Source organism: Ornithorhynchus anatinus, chromosome X5 (assembly GCF_004115215.2).
Source record: "Ornithorhynchus anatinus isolate Pmale09 chromosome X5, mOrnAna1.pri.v4, whole genome shotgun sequence".
In the NCBI taxonomy this organism is placed as follows: domain Eukaryota; kingdom Metazoa; phylum Chordata; class Mammalia; order Monotremata; family Ornithorhynchidae; genus Ornithorhynchus; species Ornithorhynchus anatinus.
In genome coordinates, this window is record NC_041753.1 from 397,679 (window position 1) to 411,406 (window position 13,728).

The following is a 13,728-nucleotide window of genomic DNA, read 5'->3' on the forward strand; positions in this document are numbered from 1 at the left end:
ACACAGCTGACAAGGGGCAGAGCCGGGATTCAAACCCATGACCTCTGACTCCCAAGCCTGGGCTCTTTCCACCGAGCCACGCTGCTTCTCGGGAAAGCACACTATTCATTCAATTCATTCTGTCGTGTTTGTTGAGCGCTTACTACGTGCAGAACGTTGTACTAAGCGCGTACAACACTACAACTTTACACGCTACAAGAATAAAGTGACATTCCCTGACCACAAAGAGCTGCAGGGGGAGACACGTCAGTAAAATAAATTAAATGATAGATATGGACAGAAATGCGGTGGGGCTGGGAGGGACGAAGAGCAAAGGGAGCGAGTCAGGGAGACGCAGAAGGGAGAGGGAGATGGGGAAAAGTGGGGCTTAGTCTGGGAAGGCCTCTGGGAGGAGGCGGGCCTTCGAAAAGCCTTCGAAGGCGGGGAGAGGAAATGTCCGTCGGTTATGAGGAGGGAGGACGATCCAGGCCAGCGGCAGGATGTGGACGAGGGGTTAGTGGCGAGACAGGCGAGATGGAGGCCCGGTGAGGTTAGCGCTAGAGGAACGGAGTGTGCGGGCAGGGTTGTTGGAGAGGAACGAGGTGAGACGGGAAGGAGCAAGGTGATGGGGGGCTTTAAAGCCAATGGGGAGGAGTTTTTGTCTGATACGGAAGTGGAAGGGCAACGACTGGAGTTTTTTGAAGGGGGAGGTAATAATAATAATAATGTGGGTATTTGTTAAGCGCTTACTATGTGCAGAGCACTGTTCTAAGCGCTGGGGTAAACACAGGGGAATCAGGTTGTCCCACGTGGGGCTCACAGTCTTCATCCCCATTCTACAGATGAGGTCACTGAGGCACAGAGAAGTGAAGTGACTCGCCCACAGTCACACAGCTGACAAGTGGCAGAGCTGGGATTCGAACTCATGAGCCCTGACGCCAAAGCCCGTGCTCTTTCCACTGCGCCACGCTGCTTCTCTTAGGTCCTTCTCTCAGGAGGTGACACGTCCTGAATGTTTTTGTAGAAATATGAAGCGGGCAGCCGAGTGAAGAGAGACCGGAGGGTGGGAGGACAGCGTGGAGGCTGAGGCAGTCATCCAGGTGGGATAGGATGAGGGACTGTATTAACCGCAGGGATGGGGGTCGGCCGGGAGTGGAGGGCGGGGAGGGGTCAGGTCGGCGCAGAGGTAGGGAAGCAGCGTGGCTCAGTGGAAAGAGCCCGGGCTTGGGCGTCAGAGGTCATGGGTTCGAATCCCGGCTCTGCCCCTTGTCAGCTGTGTGACTGTGGGCGAGTCACTTCATTTCTCGGTGCCTCAGTGACCTCATCTGTAAGATGGGGATTAACTGTGAGCCTCACATGGGTCAACCTGATGACCCTATATCTACCCCAGGGCTTAGAACAGTGCTCGGCACATAGTAAGCGCTTAACAAATACCAACATTACAGAGAAGCAGCGTAGCTCAGTGGAAAGAGCCTGGGCTTGGGAGTCAGAGGTCATGGGTTCGAATCCCAGCTCTGCCCCTTGTGAGTGTGGGTCAGTCACTTCTCTGGGCCTCAGTCCCCTCATCTGTAAAATGGGGATGAAGACTGGGAGTCTCACGTGGGACCACCTGATGACCCTGTATCTCCCCCAGCGCTTAGAACAGCGCTCTGCAGACAGTAAGCGCTTAACAAATACCAACATTATTACTCATTCATTCAATAGTATTTATTGAGCCCTTCCTCTGTGCAGACCACTGTACTAAGCGCTCGGAATGGACAATTCGGCCACGGATAGCGACCATCCCTGCCCAGTGACGGGTTCACAGTCTAATCGGGGGAGACAGGTGGACATAAACAAGACAGCAGCATCACGATAATAATAATAATGTTGGTATTTGCTAAGCGCTATGTGCCGAGCACTATTCTAAGCGCTGGGGTAGGCGCAGGGTCATCGGGTGGTCCCACGTGAGGCTCACAGTTCACCCCCATTTTCCAGATGAGGTCCCCGAGGCCCAGAGAAGTGAGGTGACTTGCCCCCTACAAGTGGCGGAGCCGGGATTCGAACCCCTGATAAATAGCAATCAAGGGGCTGGACACCTCATCCACAAAACAAACAGGGTGATAAAAATGTATTCTCATCAGGCTGACGGGAAGGGAGGGGGCAGGAAGGCCTTGATTCTCTTTAGTCGCCATTGTTTTTACGAGCTGTTCTTCCCCTCGACTCTATTTATCGCCATCGTTCTCGTCTGCCCGTCTCCCCCGATTAGACCGCAAGCCCGTCGGAGGGCAGGGACCGTCTCTATCTGTTGCCGACTTGTTCGTTCCCAGCGCTCAGTCCAGCGCTCTGCACCTAGGAAGCGCTCAATAGATACGATTGAATTGAATCGAAAGGCCGCGGGAGGCGGCCTCGGGGTCGGCGCATGCGCGCGCTCCCCCCCCCCCCCGCCCCGCGCGCTCCCGGGCCGACGCGCGTGCGCCTCAGGTGTCCCGCCCCCAGAACCCCTTGCGCCCCCCCGCCCCCCCCGCCGCGTGCCGCGTTCTCGAGGCGGCGCGCGCGCCCGCGCGCGCCCCCGGGTCGGGCCGCAGTGAGGCCTCCGAGCCGAGCGGGGGCGCTGCGGCGCCGGCGGGGCCCGGCGGGGGCGGCGGAGCCTCGGGGTGGATTTGTCGGCGGCCGCCGGGGCGGGCAGGGGCCGGGCCCGGGGCCGGGGCGGCGGAGCGGCAGCCGCGATGGCGGAGCCCGGCGGCGCCGGGGCCGAGCGCGGGCCCCCCATCCGCGTCACCGTGAAGACCCCGAAGGACAAGGAGGAGATCGACATCGGGGAGGGGGCGTCGGTGCGAGAGGTGCGCGTGGGGGCGGGCGCGGGGCCCGAGGCGGCCCGGAGGCGGAGGCGCACGCACGCACGGACGGACGGTCGGTCGGTCGGTCGGTCGGTCGGTCGGTCGGTCCTCACCCGCCTCCCTTTGCAGTTCAAGGAGGAGATCTCCCGCCGCTTCAAGGCGCAGCAGGACCAGCTGGTGCTCATCTTCGCGGGCAAGATCCTGAAGGACGGAGACACCCTGAAGCAGCACGGGGTCAAGGACGGGCTCACCGTGCACCTGGTCATCAAGACCCCGCAGAAGTGAGGCCCGGGGGCAGGGCACCTCCCCTTCCCCTCCAAGCCTCGGCTCCCCTCCCCTGCACACGCACAGCCCCGGCCCCGTCTCTGGGCTCTGCCCACCCTCCCTCGAGCTGCAGAGACCCGGGAGGAGGAGGAGGAGGGATGGCGTGTCGTCCGTCCCCCCCCCCCGTCCACCGCCTGCTGTGCAAAGTGCAGGGGAGGGGCCGTGGACGGGAGCGATCAGCGAAGCTTAGGAAGCCCCGCTCGGGTGCAGAGCACTGATGGATGCACTCGGGAGAGAAGGGCAGAGCCCGCCACACCCCCTGTCCCGGTCGAGGGACGGGTGCCAGGCCCGGGCGCGGGTGCTGTCAAAGTGGCGACCTCGGGGTCACGCTCCTCGTCCGCCTTCTCCTCTTTCCCGCCCTTCCCGACCGTCCCAGAGTCCAGGACCCCACGGCCGCCGGCCCCGCTGACCCGACGGCCCCGGGCCCGGACGCCCCGTCGGCCCCCGCGGACGCCCCGTCCTCGCCCGCGGCCCCGTCCCAGCCCTCCACCTCGGGGGCCGCCCCGCCGGACGGGGGCCGGAGGCCGGGGGTCGGGGTGGGGGACGGGGCCGCCCCCGCCTCGGCGTCCATCCTCTGTGAGTACCCGCGAGCGGGGCGGGGCGCGTCCGCCGACCGGTCCCCGCGGGTACCCCCCTCCCCCCCGGGGCCCGTCGGCTGACGGGCGCCCGCCGCCCCTCTCCCCAGCCGGGTTCGGCGGGCTCCTGGGACTGAGCAGCCTGGGCCTGGGCTCGGCCAACTTCATGGAGCTGCAGCAGCAGATGCAGCGGCAGCTGATGTCCGACCCGGAGCTGCTGACGCAGATCATGGAGAACCCCCTGGTGCAGGACGTCATGGCCCAGCCGCAGCTCATGCGTCACATGATCATGGCCAACCCCCAGATGCAGCAGCTCATGGAGCGGAACCCCGAGATCAGCCACATGCTCAACAACCCGGAGCTCATGCGCCAGGTCGGGGCCCCGGGGCCGGGGGGTGGACGGGGCGCCGGGGCGGGGCCGCCGCCGCCCGAGGGGGGTCCTCCGGGCCCGCCCCGCCTGACCCCCCCCCCCCCCCCCCGCCGTGGCCTCCCCCAGACGATGGAGCTGGCCCGCAACCCGGCCATGATGCAGGAGATGATGCGCAACCAGGACCGGGCGCTCAGCAACCTGGAGAGCATCCCCGGCGGCTACAACGCCCTGCGTCGCATGTACACCGACATCCAGGAGCCCATGTTCAGTGCCACCCGAGAGCAGGTGGGGGAGCGTCCCCATCCTCCTCCTCCTGTCCGCTCCTGGGCCCCCCTCCCCGCCCCCACCGCCCCCGTCCCCCCTCCCCGCCCAACGTCACCGCCCCCCGTCTGCCCCCCCGTCGCCCCACCGGCGTGACCGCCGCCCGTGGCCCGTCTTCCCCCCTCAGTTCGGCAGCAACCCCTTCTCCTCGCTGGCGGCCAGTTCGGACGGCGCGGCCTCTCAGCCGCTGCGCACGGAGAACCGCGAGCCCCTCCCCAACCCCTGGAGCCCCTCCCCGCCCACGTCCCAGGCGGGGCCGGCGGGCGAGGGCTCGGGGGGCACGGGAGGCCCCGCCGCCCCCACCGTCTCCAACCCGTTCGGCATCAACGCGGCCAGCCTGGGCGCCGGTAAGGAGCCGGCCGCGGGGGACCGGGCCGCGGCGGGCCCGGAGGGTGGGGAGGGGCCCGGGGGGGGGGGGGGGGCGGCGGGCGCCCTGACTCGGTCTCCCCGCCGGCGCAGGGATGTTCAACAGCCCCGAGATGCAGGGCCTCCTGCAGCAGGTGGCCGAGAACCCGCAGCTGATGCGCAGCGTGCTGTCGGCCCCCTACATGCGAGGCCTGATGCAGGCGCTGGCCCAGAACCCCGACCTGGCGGCCCAGGTAGCCGGGGGGGGGCGGGCGCGGGGGGAGGGGGGTGGTGTTCCGCCGGGGAGGAACGGGGCCGGGGGCAGGGAGGCCGGCCGGGCGCCCCGTGACGGGTGTCTGGGCGTCCCCCGCAGATGATGGTGAACGTGCCCCTGCTGTCGGGGAGCCCCCAGCTCCAGGAGCAGCTGCGCCTGCAGCTCCCCGTCTTCCTGCAGCAGGTTCGCCCTCTTCCCCGCCACCTCCCCACCCCCTAGGAGTCTCGGTCCCCTTCTAGCCTCAAGCTCCTCCACCTCCCACGTCACCCCGGTGCGGTCTTCCCTCCACCTCCCCGTCCCCCCTTCGGCTTCACGCCCCTTCCCCTCTCCCCTCCCTCGGTGCCCCCGGCCAGTCGCCCGCCCATCCGCCTCCGTCTCCGCCGCAGATGCAGAACCCAGAGTCCCTGTCCGTCCTGACCAACCCCCGGGCCATGCAGGCCCTGCTGCAGATCCAGCAGGGGCTGCAGACGCTGCAGACCGAAGCCCCCGGCCTGGTGCCCAGGTAGGGCGGGGCGGGGCGGGGGCCGGGCGCGGACGCGGGCACCGGGAGGGGCAGCCGCCTCTCACCACCCCACGCTCCCCCACCCCCCGCCCCCACCCAGCCTCGGCAACCTGGCCGCGCCCCGGATCCCCCCTCCGGACGCCGCGGCCCCGTCCACGTCGCCGTCCGCCGCGGGGACCACCGCGCCCGGCGGGACCAGCCCCCAGCGGCAGCTCATGCAGCAGATGGTGCAGCTGCTGGCCGGAGCGGGCGGCGGGGGACAGGTACCGCGCGAGACCCGGCCGCCGGGCACGGGGGAGGGGCGGGGGGCGGGGGGCGGCCCCTCGCCCCCTCCCCCCAACCTGCGGCCCCGGCCCGCCCCCCAGGCGCAGACCCCGGAGGTCCAGTACCAGCAGCAGCTGGAGCAGCTGAGCGCCATGGGCTTCATCGACCGGGAGGCCAACGTGCAGGCCCTGATCGCCACCGGAGGGGACATCAACGCCGCCATCGAGAGACTGCTGGGGGCCCAGCCCTCCTAACCCCCCGCCCACCCGGTTCCGCGCGGCCCCCTCCCCCGGCCCCTCCGCGCCCCGCCCCCGCCCCCGCCGGTATTTACACACCTGGGACTGCTCGGAGCTGGGGAGGGGAGGGTCCTCCCCGCCGCCCGCCCACCCCCCCGCCCCCAACCCACCGTCCGTGTCCCCCGCCGTCCCCAATGGAGCAAAGAGTTGTGAAACGTGTCGTGTCGCTGTGATTTGTCCCGCTGGCTGGGGGGCGGGTGGTCGGGCCCGGGAGAGCAACGAGGCGGCGGCCCCGGGGGCCGGGGACCACCCCTGGCCCGCGCACGTGGAACGACGATGACAGTGACGGTCGTAATGATAATACAACGGAGTCCGTTAAGCACTTACCGGAGGCCAGACGCGGTCCCAGCACCGGCACCGTACTGAGCAGGGGCAGAGCTCGGGGGGCGGGATCTACGCAGCCGACACGCGAACCCCTGGGTGAGGGACACCCTCCTCTCCGCCTCCCCACATTCCCATGGTAGTCCCGGCCGGTGGCTGCCTCCTGACGGGTCGGGAGAAGCATCACCTGGGGACTCCTGGAGGTGCGGGTGACGGGTGCGCCTGGGTGTCCGTTTTCACCGTCCAGTCCTGCCCGGCTCCCGCCGTCGAGATCTGACCTGACTCCCTAGGCAGCCGTCCTGGACGCCTGCCATGTGCACGGCACTGTAGTGAGCTCTTCGGAGCCAAGAGTGAAGCGGAAGGCGCGTTCTTGCCCGCGAAGAGATGACCGCATGCCGTCGGTGCATTGGTGCCTCGCCCTGTGTCCGTCTGCGTGCGCGTCTGTGAACGCGGGTGTGTGAATGAGCTGGACCGACCCGCAGGCGGGTCCCCAGCCCAGGCCATGGTCCGAGTAAAGCAGCGCGGACATCCACTGGGCACCGTCCTGGGAGTCAGAAGGGCCTGGGTTCTAATCCCCACTCCGTCACGTGACCTAGGGCAAGTCACTTTGCTCCCTGGGCCTCAGTTATCTGTAAAATTGGGCATAAGATTGTGAGCCCCTCGTGGGACGTGGATTGCATCCCACCTGTTTACTTTGTGTCTACCTAGTGCTTAGAGCGGTGCCTGTCACTTTGTAAAAGCTCAACCAATCCCATTATGAAAAAGGGAGAGGGCCGGGATCGGGGCCGGCCTAGGGGACCAGCTGCGGGCAGCTGAGCAGCTCTGTCCATCCTTCCGGCCTTTAGGACCTCCTCCCCACCGAGGGGCTTCGCCCTGGGCGTGTGGGGTGGTATCTCAGCCCTCAGAGCTTCCTCCCAGCTGGAGAGAAACCGAGGGGCAGATGCCACCCCACACTAGTCTGCTGCATGGCATAGTGGAGAGAACCTGGGCCTGGGAGTCGGAAGGTCATGAGATCTATTCCCGATTCCGCCACTTTTCTGCTGTGTGACCTGGGGCAAGTCACTTCACTTCTCTGGGCCACAGTTTCCCTCATTTGTAAAATGAGGATTGAGACTGTGTCCAACCTAATTTGCCGGTATCCACCCCAGCGCTTAGTACAGTGATTGTCACGTAGTAAGTGCTTAACAAATACCATAATTATTATTATGTAGCATGCATGGAAGGAGAGACAGTCCCCGCCCTGGGGTTGGGGGGACACACACACTCTCTCTGTTGGGAGCTGAAGAGAGGGGTCCCGCCCTGGGCGGGGGTGTTGGTCATCACAGGAGGGGGCTAAGAGGGAGGTTGGGGTGCCAGAAAGGAGGGTAACGTGGGCTGGTGGCAGGGAGGAGGTGACGGTGCCCGGGCTTGTCCGGGGCACGGTGTTCCTGTGTGAAGTGGTGGAAGGGAGGGGTGGGCATTCCTGGCCGGGCGGCCGGAGGAGGAGGGGAAGGGGACAGAGCAGGCGGCAGGATGGCGGGGGGTGGGGGGCTGAAATAATTATGGGGCGGAAGCCATTGGAGGGCAGGAGGGCAGCTGTGCCGCTCCCGGATGGATGGTTGGGGGGTGGGGAGGCAGCATGGACTAGCGGATAGAGCACAGGCCCGGGAGTCAGAAGGACCCGAGTTCTAATTCCGGCTCCTCCACGTGTCCGCTGTGTGGCCTTGGGCAAGTCGCTTCAGTTCCCTAGGCCTCCACTCCCTCATCTGTAAAGTGAGGATGAAGACTGGGCGCTCCATGTGGACAGAGACTATGGCCGACCGGATGACCTTATAACTACCCCAGTGCTTAGAACAGTCCCTGGCGCACAGCCAGTAAGAGCTTACTAATAATAATGGTGGCATTTAAGCGCTTACTATGTGCAAAGCACTGTTCTAAGCATCGGGGAGATATAAGGTGATCAGGTTGTCTCCTGTGGGGCTCACTGTCTTCATCCCCATTTTCCAGATGAGGGACTGAGGCCCAGAGAAGTGAAGTGACTCGCCCAAAGTCACACAACTGACAGGCGGCGGAGGTGGGATTAGAACCCACGACCTCTGACTCCCAAGCCCGGGCTCTTTCCACTGAGCCACGCTGCTTCTGCCTAAAAAACACCATATATATTATCAAAGCCCAGGCTGGGAGTCAGAGGGACCGGGGTTCTAATCCTCACTCTGCCACTGGCTCGTTGTTGGTTAGGGGAAGGTCACTGTTTATTGTCGTTCTGTACTTCCCCAAGCGCTTAGTACAGTGCTCTGCCACAAAGTCAGCGCTCAGTAAATACGACGGAGCGAATGATTGAACTTGTCTGGCGTGTGATCTCGAGCGGTGACTGTAAGAGCGTAGTGGGCAGGGCACGTGTCTGTTTTCTTGTAATAATAATAATGTTGGTATTTGTTAAGCGCTTACTATATGCGGAGCACCGTTCTAAGCGCTGGGATAGACACAAGGGAATCAGGTTGTCCCACGTGGGGCTCCCAGTCTCAATCCCCATTTTACAGATGAGGTCACTGAAGCGCAGAGAAGTGAACTGACTTGCCCACAGTCACACAGCTGACAAGGGGCCGAGCTGGGATTTGAACCCATGACCCTGACTCCAAAGCCTGTATTCTTTCCACTGAGCCACGCTGCTTCCCTGTACCCTCCCAAGCTCTCCCTGCGGAGCTCGAGACGAAACAGGCGCTCAATCAATATGACCGGCCTACTGGCCGCCCACTCATCGGGGCCTAAATTGACCTGACTGACCTCACTCATTTGGGCCTCAGTCACCTCACTTCTAAAACAGGGATTAAGACTGTGAGCCCCACGGACTGAGCCCAGATTGGTTCTCTTCCATCCCCTCCGGCGCTCAGAACAGTGCCCGGCCCCTAGTAAGCGCCTAACAGAAACCGTTAAAAAAAAAAAAAAAAAGTCAAAAAAGGAAGATGGCGCCCGCGGCCGAAGAGAAGACTACAATTCCCACAAGCCCCCGCGGCGGGCTCCGCTTCCGGCGGGCGGCGACTTCCGCTCCTTCGGCGGCGCTGACTCCCTCTTCCGGTCCGGGGGCGCGCGTGCGCGGTGGGTGGCGAGGGCGGAGGGGGGGCTCCTGCGCCTGCGCGGAGCCGGTCCGGGCCACGTCGCCGGGCGGGGGCCGCGGGCCGGGGGAAAGCGGGCGGCGGGGCGGGAGAAGGCGGGCGGCGGGAGGTCCGCGAGACCCCTCTGCCTCCTCCGTCTGTGTCGGTGCCCCGGGGGTCTGCGCCTCCTCCGCCGGCTGTCGCTGGGCCTGCCTCTCTGCCCCAGGTCTTCGTCTCTCCCTGTCGTCTCCCCCGCGCACGCGTGTCTCTGCACCGGGGTCTCTGTCTCTCGTCTCGTCCTGTGTCTCCCCCACCCCCAGGCCTGTCTCTCTGCTCGATGTCTCTGTCTCTCGTCCTGTATCTCTCCCACCCCCCATTCCTGTCTCTCTGCTCGGTGTCTCTGTCTCATCTTTTATCTCCATCCCCCCCCAGGCCTGTCTCTCTTCCCTGTGTCTCTGTCTCTCGCCTCCTCCTGTGTCTCCCCCACCCCCAGGCCTGTCTCTCTGCTCGATGTCTCTGTCTCTCGTCCTGTATCTCCCCCACCCCCCATTCCTGTCTCTCTGCTCGGTGTCTCTGTCTCATCTTGTATCTCCACCCCCCCCCCCGGCCTGTCTCTCTTCCCTGTGTCTCTGTCTCTCGCCTCCTCCTGTGTCTCCCCCACCCCCAGGCCTGTCTCTCTTCCCTGTGCCTCTGTCTCTCGTCCTGTATCTCCCCCACCCCCCATTCCTGTCTCTCTGCTCGGTGTCTCTGTCTCTCGTCTCCTCCTGTGTCTCCCCCACCCCCCAGGCCTGTCTCTCTTCCCGCTGTCTCCGTCTCATCTTGTATCTCCACCCCCCAGGCCTGTCTCTCTGCTCGATGTCTCTGTCTCTCGTCCTGTATCTCCCCCACCCCCCCATTCCTGTCTCTCTGCCCGGTGTCTCTATCTCTCGTCTCCTCCTGTATCTCCCCCCCCCGGCCTGTGTCTCTGCTCGATGTCTCTGTCCCTCATCTTGTATCTCCACCCCCCATTCCTGTCTCTCTTCCCGGTGTCTCTGTCTCTCGTCTCCTCCTGTGTCTCCCCCACCCCCCCGGCCCGTCTCTCTGCCCGGTGTCCCTGTCTCTCGACGATTCCAGTATCTCCCCCACCCCCCCAGGTCTGTCTCTCTCCCCGGTGTCTTTGTCTCTCGTCGTCTCCCGTATCCCCCCAAGCTTGTCTCTCTTCTCGGTGTCTCTGTCCCTCACCTCCTCCTGTATCTCCCCCCCATGCCTGTCTGTCTTCTCGGCATCTCTGTCTCTGGACGACTCCTGTATCTCCCCCACCCCCCATGCCTGTCTCTCGCCTCCTCTGTGTCTCTCCCCCCATGCCTGTCTCTCTGCCCGGTGTCTCTGTCTCTGGACGACTCCTGTATCTCCCCCACCCCCATGCCTGTCTCTCTCCCGGGTGTCTCTGTCTCTCATCTCCCCCCGTATCTCCCGCTCCCCCCCCCCCCCCCGTGACCGTCTCTCCACCAGTCGGGTCTGTGTTTCTTCTCCCTCCCGTATGCCCCCCTAAACCATGCCTGTCCGTCTCTCCCCCTCACCTCCTGGGCGTCTCCCTGTCTGTGGGTGTCTCCTCCCCCAGGACCCCCGACGGTCTGCCCCCCCACCCCCCTCAGACACCCCCAGCCCCACATGCCCACCCCCCACCCCCTGACGTTCGGCCTGTCCGTGTCTTCCCCCCCCTCCCGCAGATGAAGCCGCTGGTGTTGTCCGCTCTGGCCCTGCTGGCTCTCCTGTCCGGCGCCCGCGGTGAGGAGGGGGGCGCCCGGCTGCTGGCCTCCAAGTCGCTCCTGAACCGGTACGCGGTGGAGGGCAAAGACCTGACCCTGCAGTACAACATCTACAACGTCGGATCCAGGTACCGGCCGGGCCCCCACCCCGGGATGAGGGGGGTGGGACGGGGCTGGGGGAGGGCCGCCGGGCCCCCTCCAGACGGCCCGCCGCCCCCCTCACCCTCTCGCTTCCGCCCAGCGCCGCCCTGGACGTGGAGTTGACCGACGACTCCTTCCCCCCCGAAGACTTCGGCATCGTCTCCGGGATGCTCAACGTCAAGTGGGACCGCATCGCCCCGTATCCTTTCTCCGGCCCGGCCGGGGAAGGCCCCCCTGCGGCGGGGGGCCGGAGGGGGCCGGACGGGAGAGGGTCTCCTCCCCCTCGGGAGGGCTGGGAGCCGTGGGTCAGGACGGAAGGCCGAGATGGCGGGAGGGGGAGGATGAGGTGACCGCCCGTGGCCCCGATGTCCTGGGCTTGTGAAGGGGCAACCGTGTATGTGTTCGGGCGTGGGTGCCCCCCGCCGCCTTTGTGCTATCCCCCTTGACCGCTCGCCCCCCAGAGCCAGCAACGTCTCGCACACGGTGGTCTTGCGGCCGCTGCAGGCCGGCTACTTCAACTTCACCTCGGCCACCGTCACGTACCTGAGCCAGGAGGAGGGGCCCGTCGTGGTGAGTGACCGGTCCCGCCACAGCCCAGTCCCTCGCCCTTCTGGGCTGATGACGGTCACCCCCGCCCCGGTGACCCCCTCCATCCTCCCTCTCCTAGGTGGGCTTCACCAGCGCCCCCGGCCAGGGCGGGATCCTAGCGCAGCGGGACTTTGACCGGCGGTTTTCTCCACACTTTGTACGCATCCCCTCCTCGCCCGTGGGGTTACGGGGGCGGCGCGCGGGCCTGTCGGGGGTGAGGAGGGTGGACCCGGGTCCGGGATGGTGGGGGAGGCGGGTGTTCCGGTCCCTGAGCCCCCTCCCCACTGAAGCCTGCGCTGGTTCCCCGCAGCTGGACTGGACGGCATTTGGGGTCATGACCCTGCCCTCCATCGGCATCCCCCTGCTGCTGTGGTTCTCCAGTAAGCGGAAGTACGACACTCCCAAGCCCAAGAAGAACTGAACCCTGCGGCTCCTCGGACCGCCCCCGCGGACGCGCGGCCCTTGGGACCAGACCCCCTGCGCCCCCCGCCCCGCCCCCGGTGCCGTTAACCACCTGGGGAGGAGCTGGTGGAGGAGGGGGAACCGGTGCTAGTGCTGGTCCTGCCTCTCTTTTCTAATAAAACGGAAAACAGCCACCACTCGCTTGCCTGCCTGCCTCTCTTCGTCCGGCTCCTCTCGTCCCCGGGGGGGCCTCGCCCAGGGTGGACCGAGCGTGGACCGAGGGGCTTCCCCCCTGCCGTGGCCCCGTCCGACCGGGGAGAGACACGGTGTGGGGAGGAGGGTCCTGGCGGCAGCGGGAGCGTCCGGTGGCCCGGGGCCGGGAATGCTAATGCCGCGGGCGGGGAGAAGGCCCACAATGGCGCGCTTTGTTCTCCTGTTCTCCCACCCCCGCCGGCCGCTGCCACCCAGCAGCCCGCCCGGCGGGGCAGGATGAAACGGACATGGCGGCAGCGGGAAGACCAGGGTGGGGTGGCCCTGGGCCGCCTCACTGCCCTCCTGCGAGGGCTGCGACTGGGCCAGGTCAGGGGGCGCGGGGCCGGGGCGGGCCGGAGGGAGGGGAGCCCGGGGTGGGCCCAGCGGCCCCACTCCCCCCGGGGCCTGAGCCCACCGAGGGGCGAGGTGCCGTCCCGGGGCCGTCTTCCCGAGATGGGCCGGGGGGAGGAGGTCCCTCGACCTCTCCCCCCACAAAAGCCTTTTCCATGCCACCGGTGCCCCGGGCCAGGCCCGCGGGCCGAGACCCCCCCGGGGGGTGAGCCCGGCCTCCCGGCCCCCCACCCAGCGGGGCCGGAGCCCCGTGGTGCGGGCATTAGGAGAGGACTTCCCCTCTGCCCTCCGTCCAGCCCCAGCCAACAGCCGGGAGCCGGACGGTGGCCTTTGCCCGGAGATCCAGCGGGCTCCCAAGGGGTTAAAGCTCCGCCGGGGCGGGTGTGGTGGGGCGGGGAGGGAGGCGGAGCCCCGGCACCGAGAGCCAAAACCGGGCCAGGTCCGGTCCCCGGAGGCTCCCTCGGCGCCCCACCCCCCACCCCAGGACCTCCGGGAGACCCCCTCCTCCGGTCAGCGGGCGCACGGACCTTGCGGCCGCCCACTCTGCACCGCTGCCCGCGGTTCGCCCCACAACCTCCGCACCGCCACCCGGGGTCTCGTCCCCCCGCCCTCCCCCTGCCCTCCGCCGGGCTCCTGCAGACGGGTGAGCCCCCCCAAGAGTGATGGGGGGGGAAGGGGGATGCTCCGAAGCGATAGAGCCGAAAAGCGCTCGGAGATCCTCGGTCGGCGGCGAGGGGGACCGTCCGTGGTCTCTCTCCTGGGACTTGTGTCCCCTCCCCCCTTCG

General features: G+C 66.4%; 2 protein-coding genes across 3 annotated transcripts; both read left to right on the forward strand.

The window, feature by feature from the left end:
• Positions 1-2,659: 2,659 nt before the first annotated feature.
• Positions 2,660-6,227, forward strand: UBQLN4 (ubiquilin 4). Of its 2 annotated transcripts, XM_029056048.2 has the most exons (11): positions 2,660-2,801; positions 2,928-3,079; positions 3,499-3,698; positions 3,808-4,070; positions 4,194-4,352; positions 4,516-4,735; positions 4,848-4,987; positions 5,107-5,190; positions 5,394-5,509; positions 5,610-5,772; positions 5,875-6,227. In XM_029056048.2, the coding sequence occupies exons 1-11, from the start codon at positions 2,688-2,690 to the stop codon at positions 6,025-6,027; spliced, it is 1,764 nt and encodes a 587-aa protein (XP_028911881.1). In that variant the 5' UTR covers positions 2,660-2,687; the 3' UTR covers positions 6,028-6,227. The 2 variants fall into 2 exon arrangements, with proteins under 2 accessions (XP_028911881.1, XP_028911882.1); XM_029056049.2 differs by lacking the exon at positions 5,610-5,772 and having other exon boundaries at positions 2,661-2,801; positions 5,875-6,006.
• A 3,323-nt stretch (positions 6,228-9,550) lies between these two features.
• On the forward strand, positions 9,551-12,537 carry SSR2 (signal sequence receptor subunit 2). The gene is made up of 6 exons (XM_029054756.2): positions 9,551-9,687; positions 11,171-11,337; positions 11,451-11,549; positions 11,812-11,920; positions 12,018-12,095; positions 12,249-12,537. Exons 2-6 carry the CDS (start codon positions 11,171-11,173, stop codon positions 12,357-12,359), a joined length of 564 nt encoding a protein of 187 aa, XP_028910589.1. The 5' UTR covers positions 9,551-9,687; the 3' UTR covers positions 12,360-12,537.
• Positions 12,538-13,728: the final 1,191 nt, after the last annotated feature.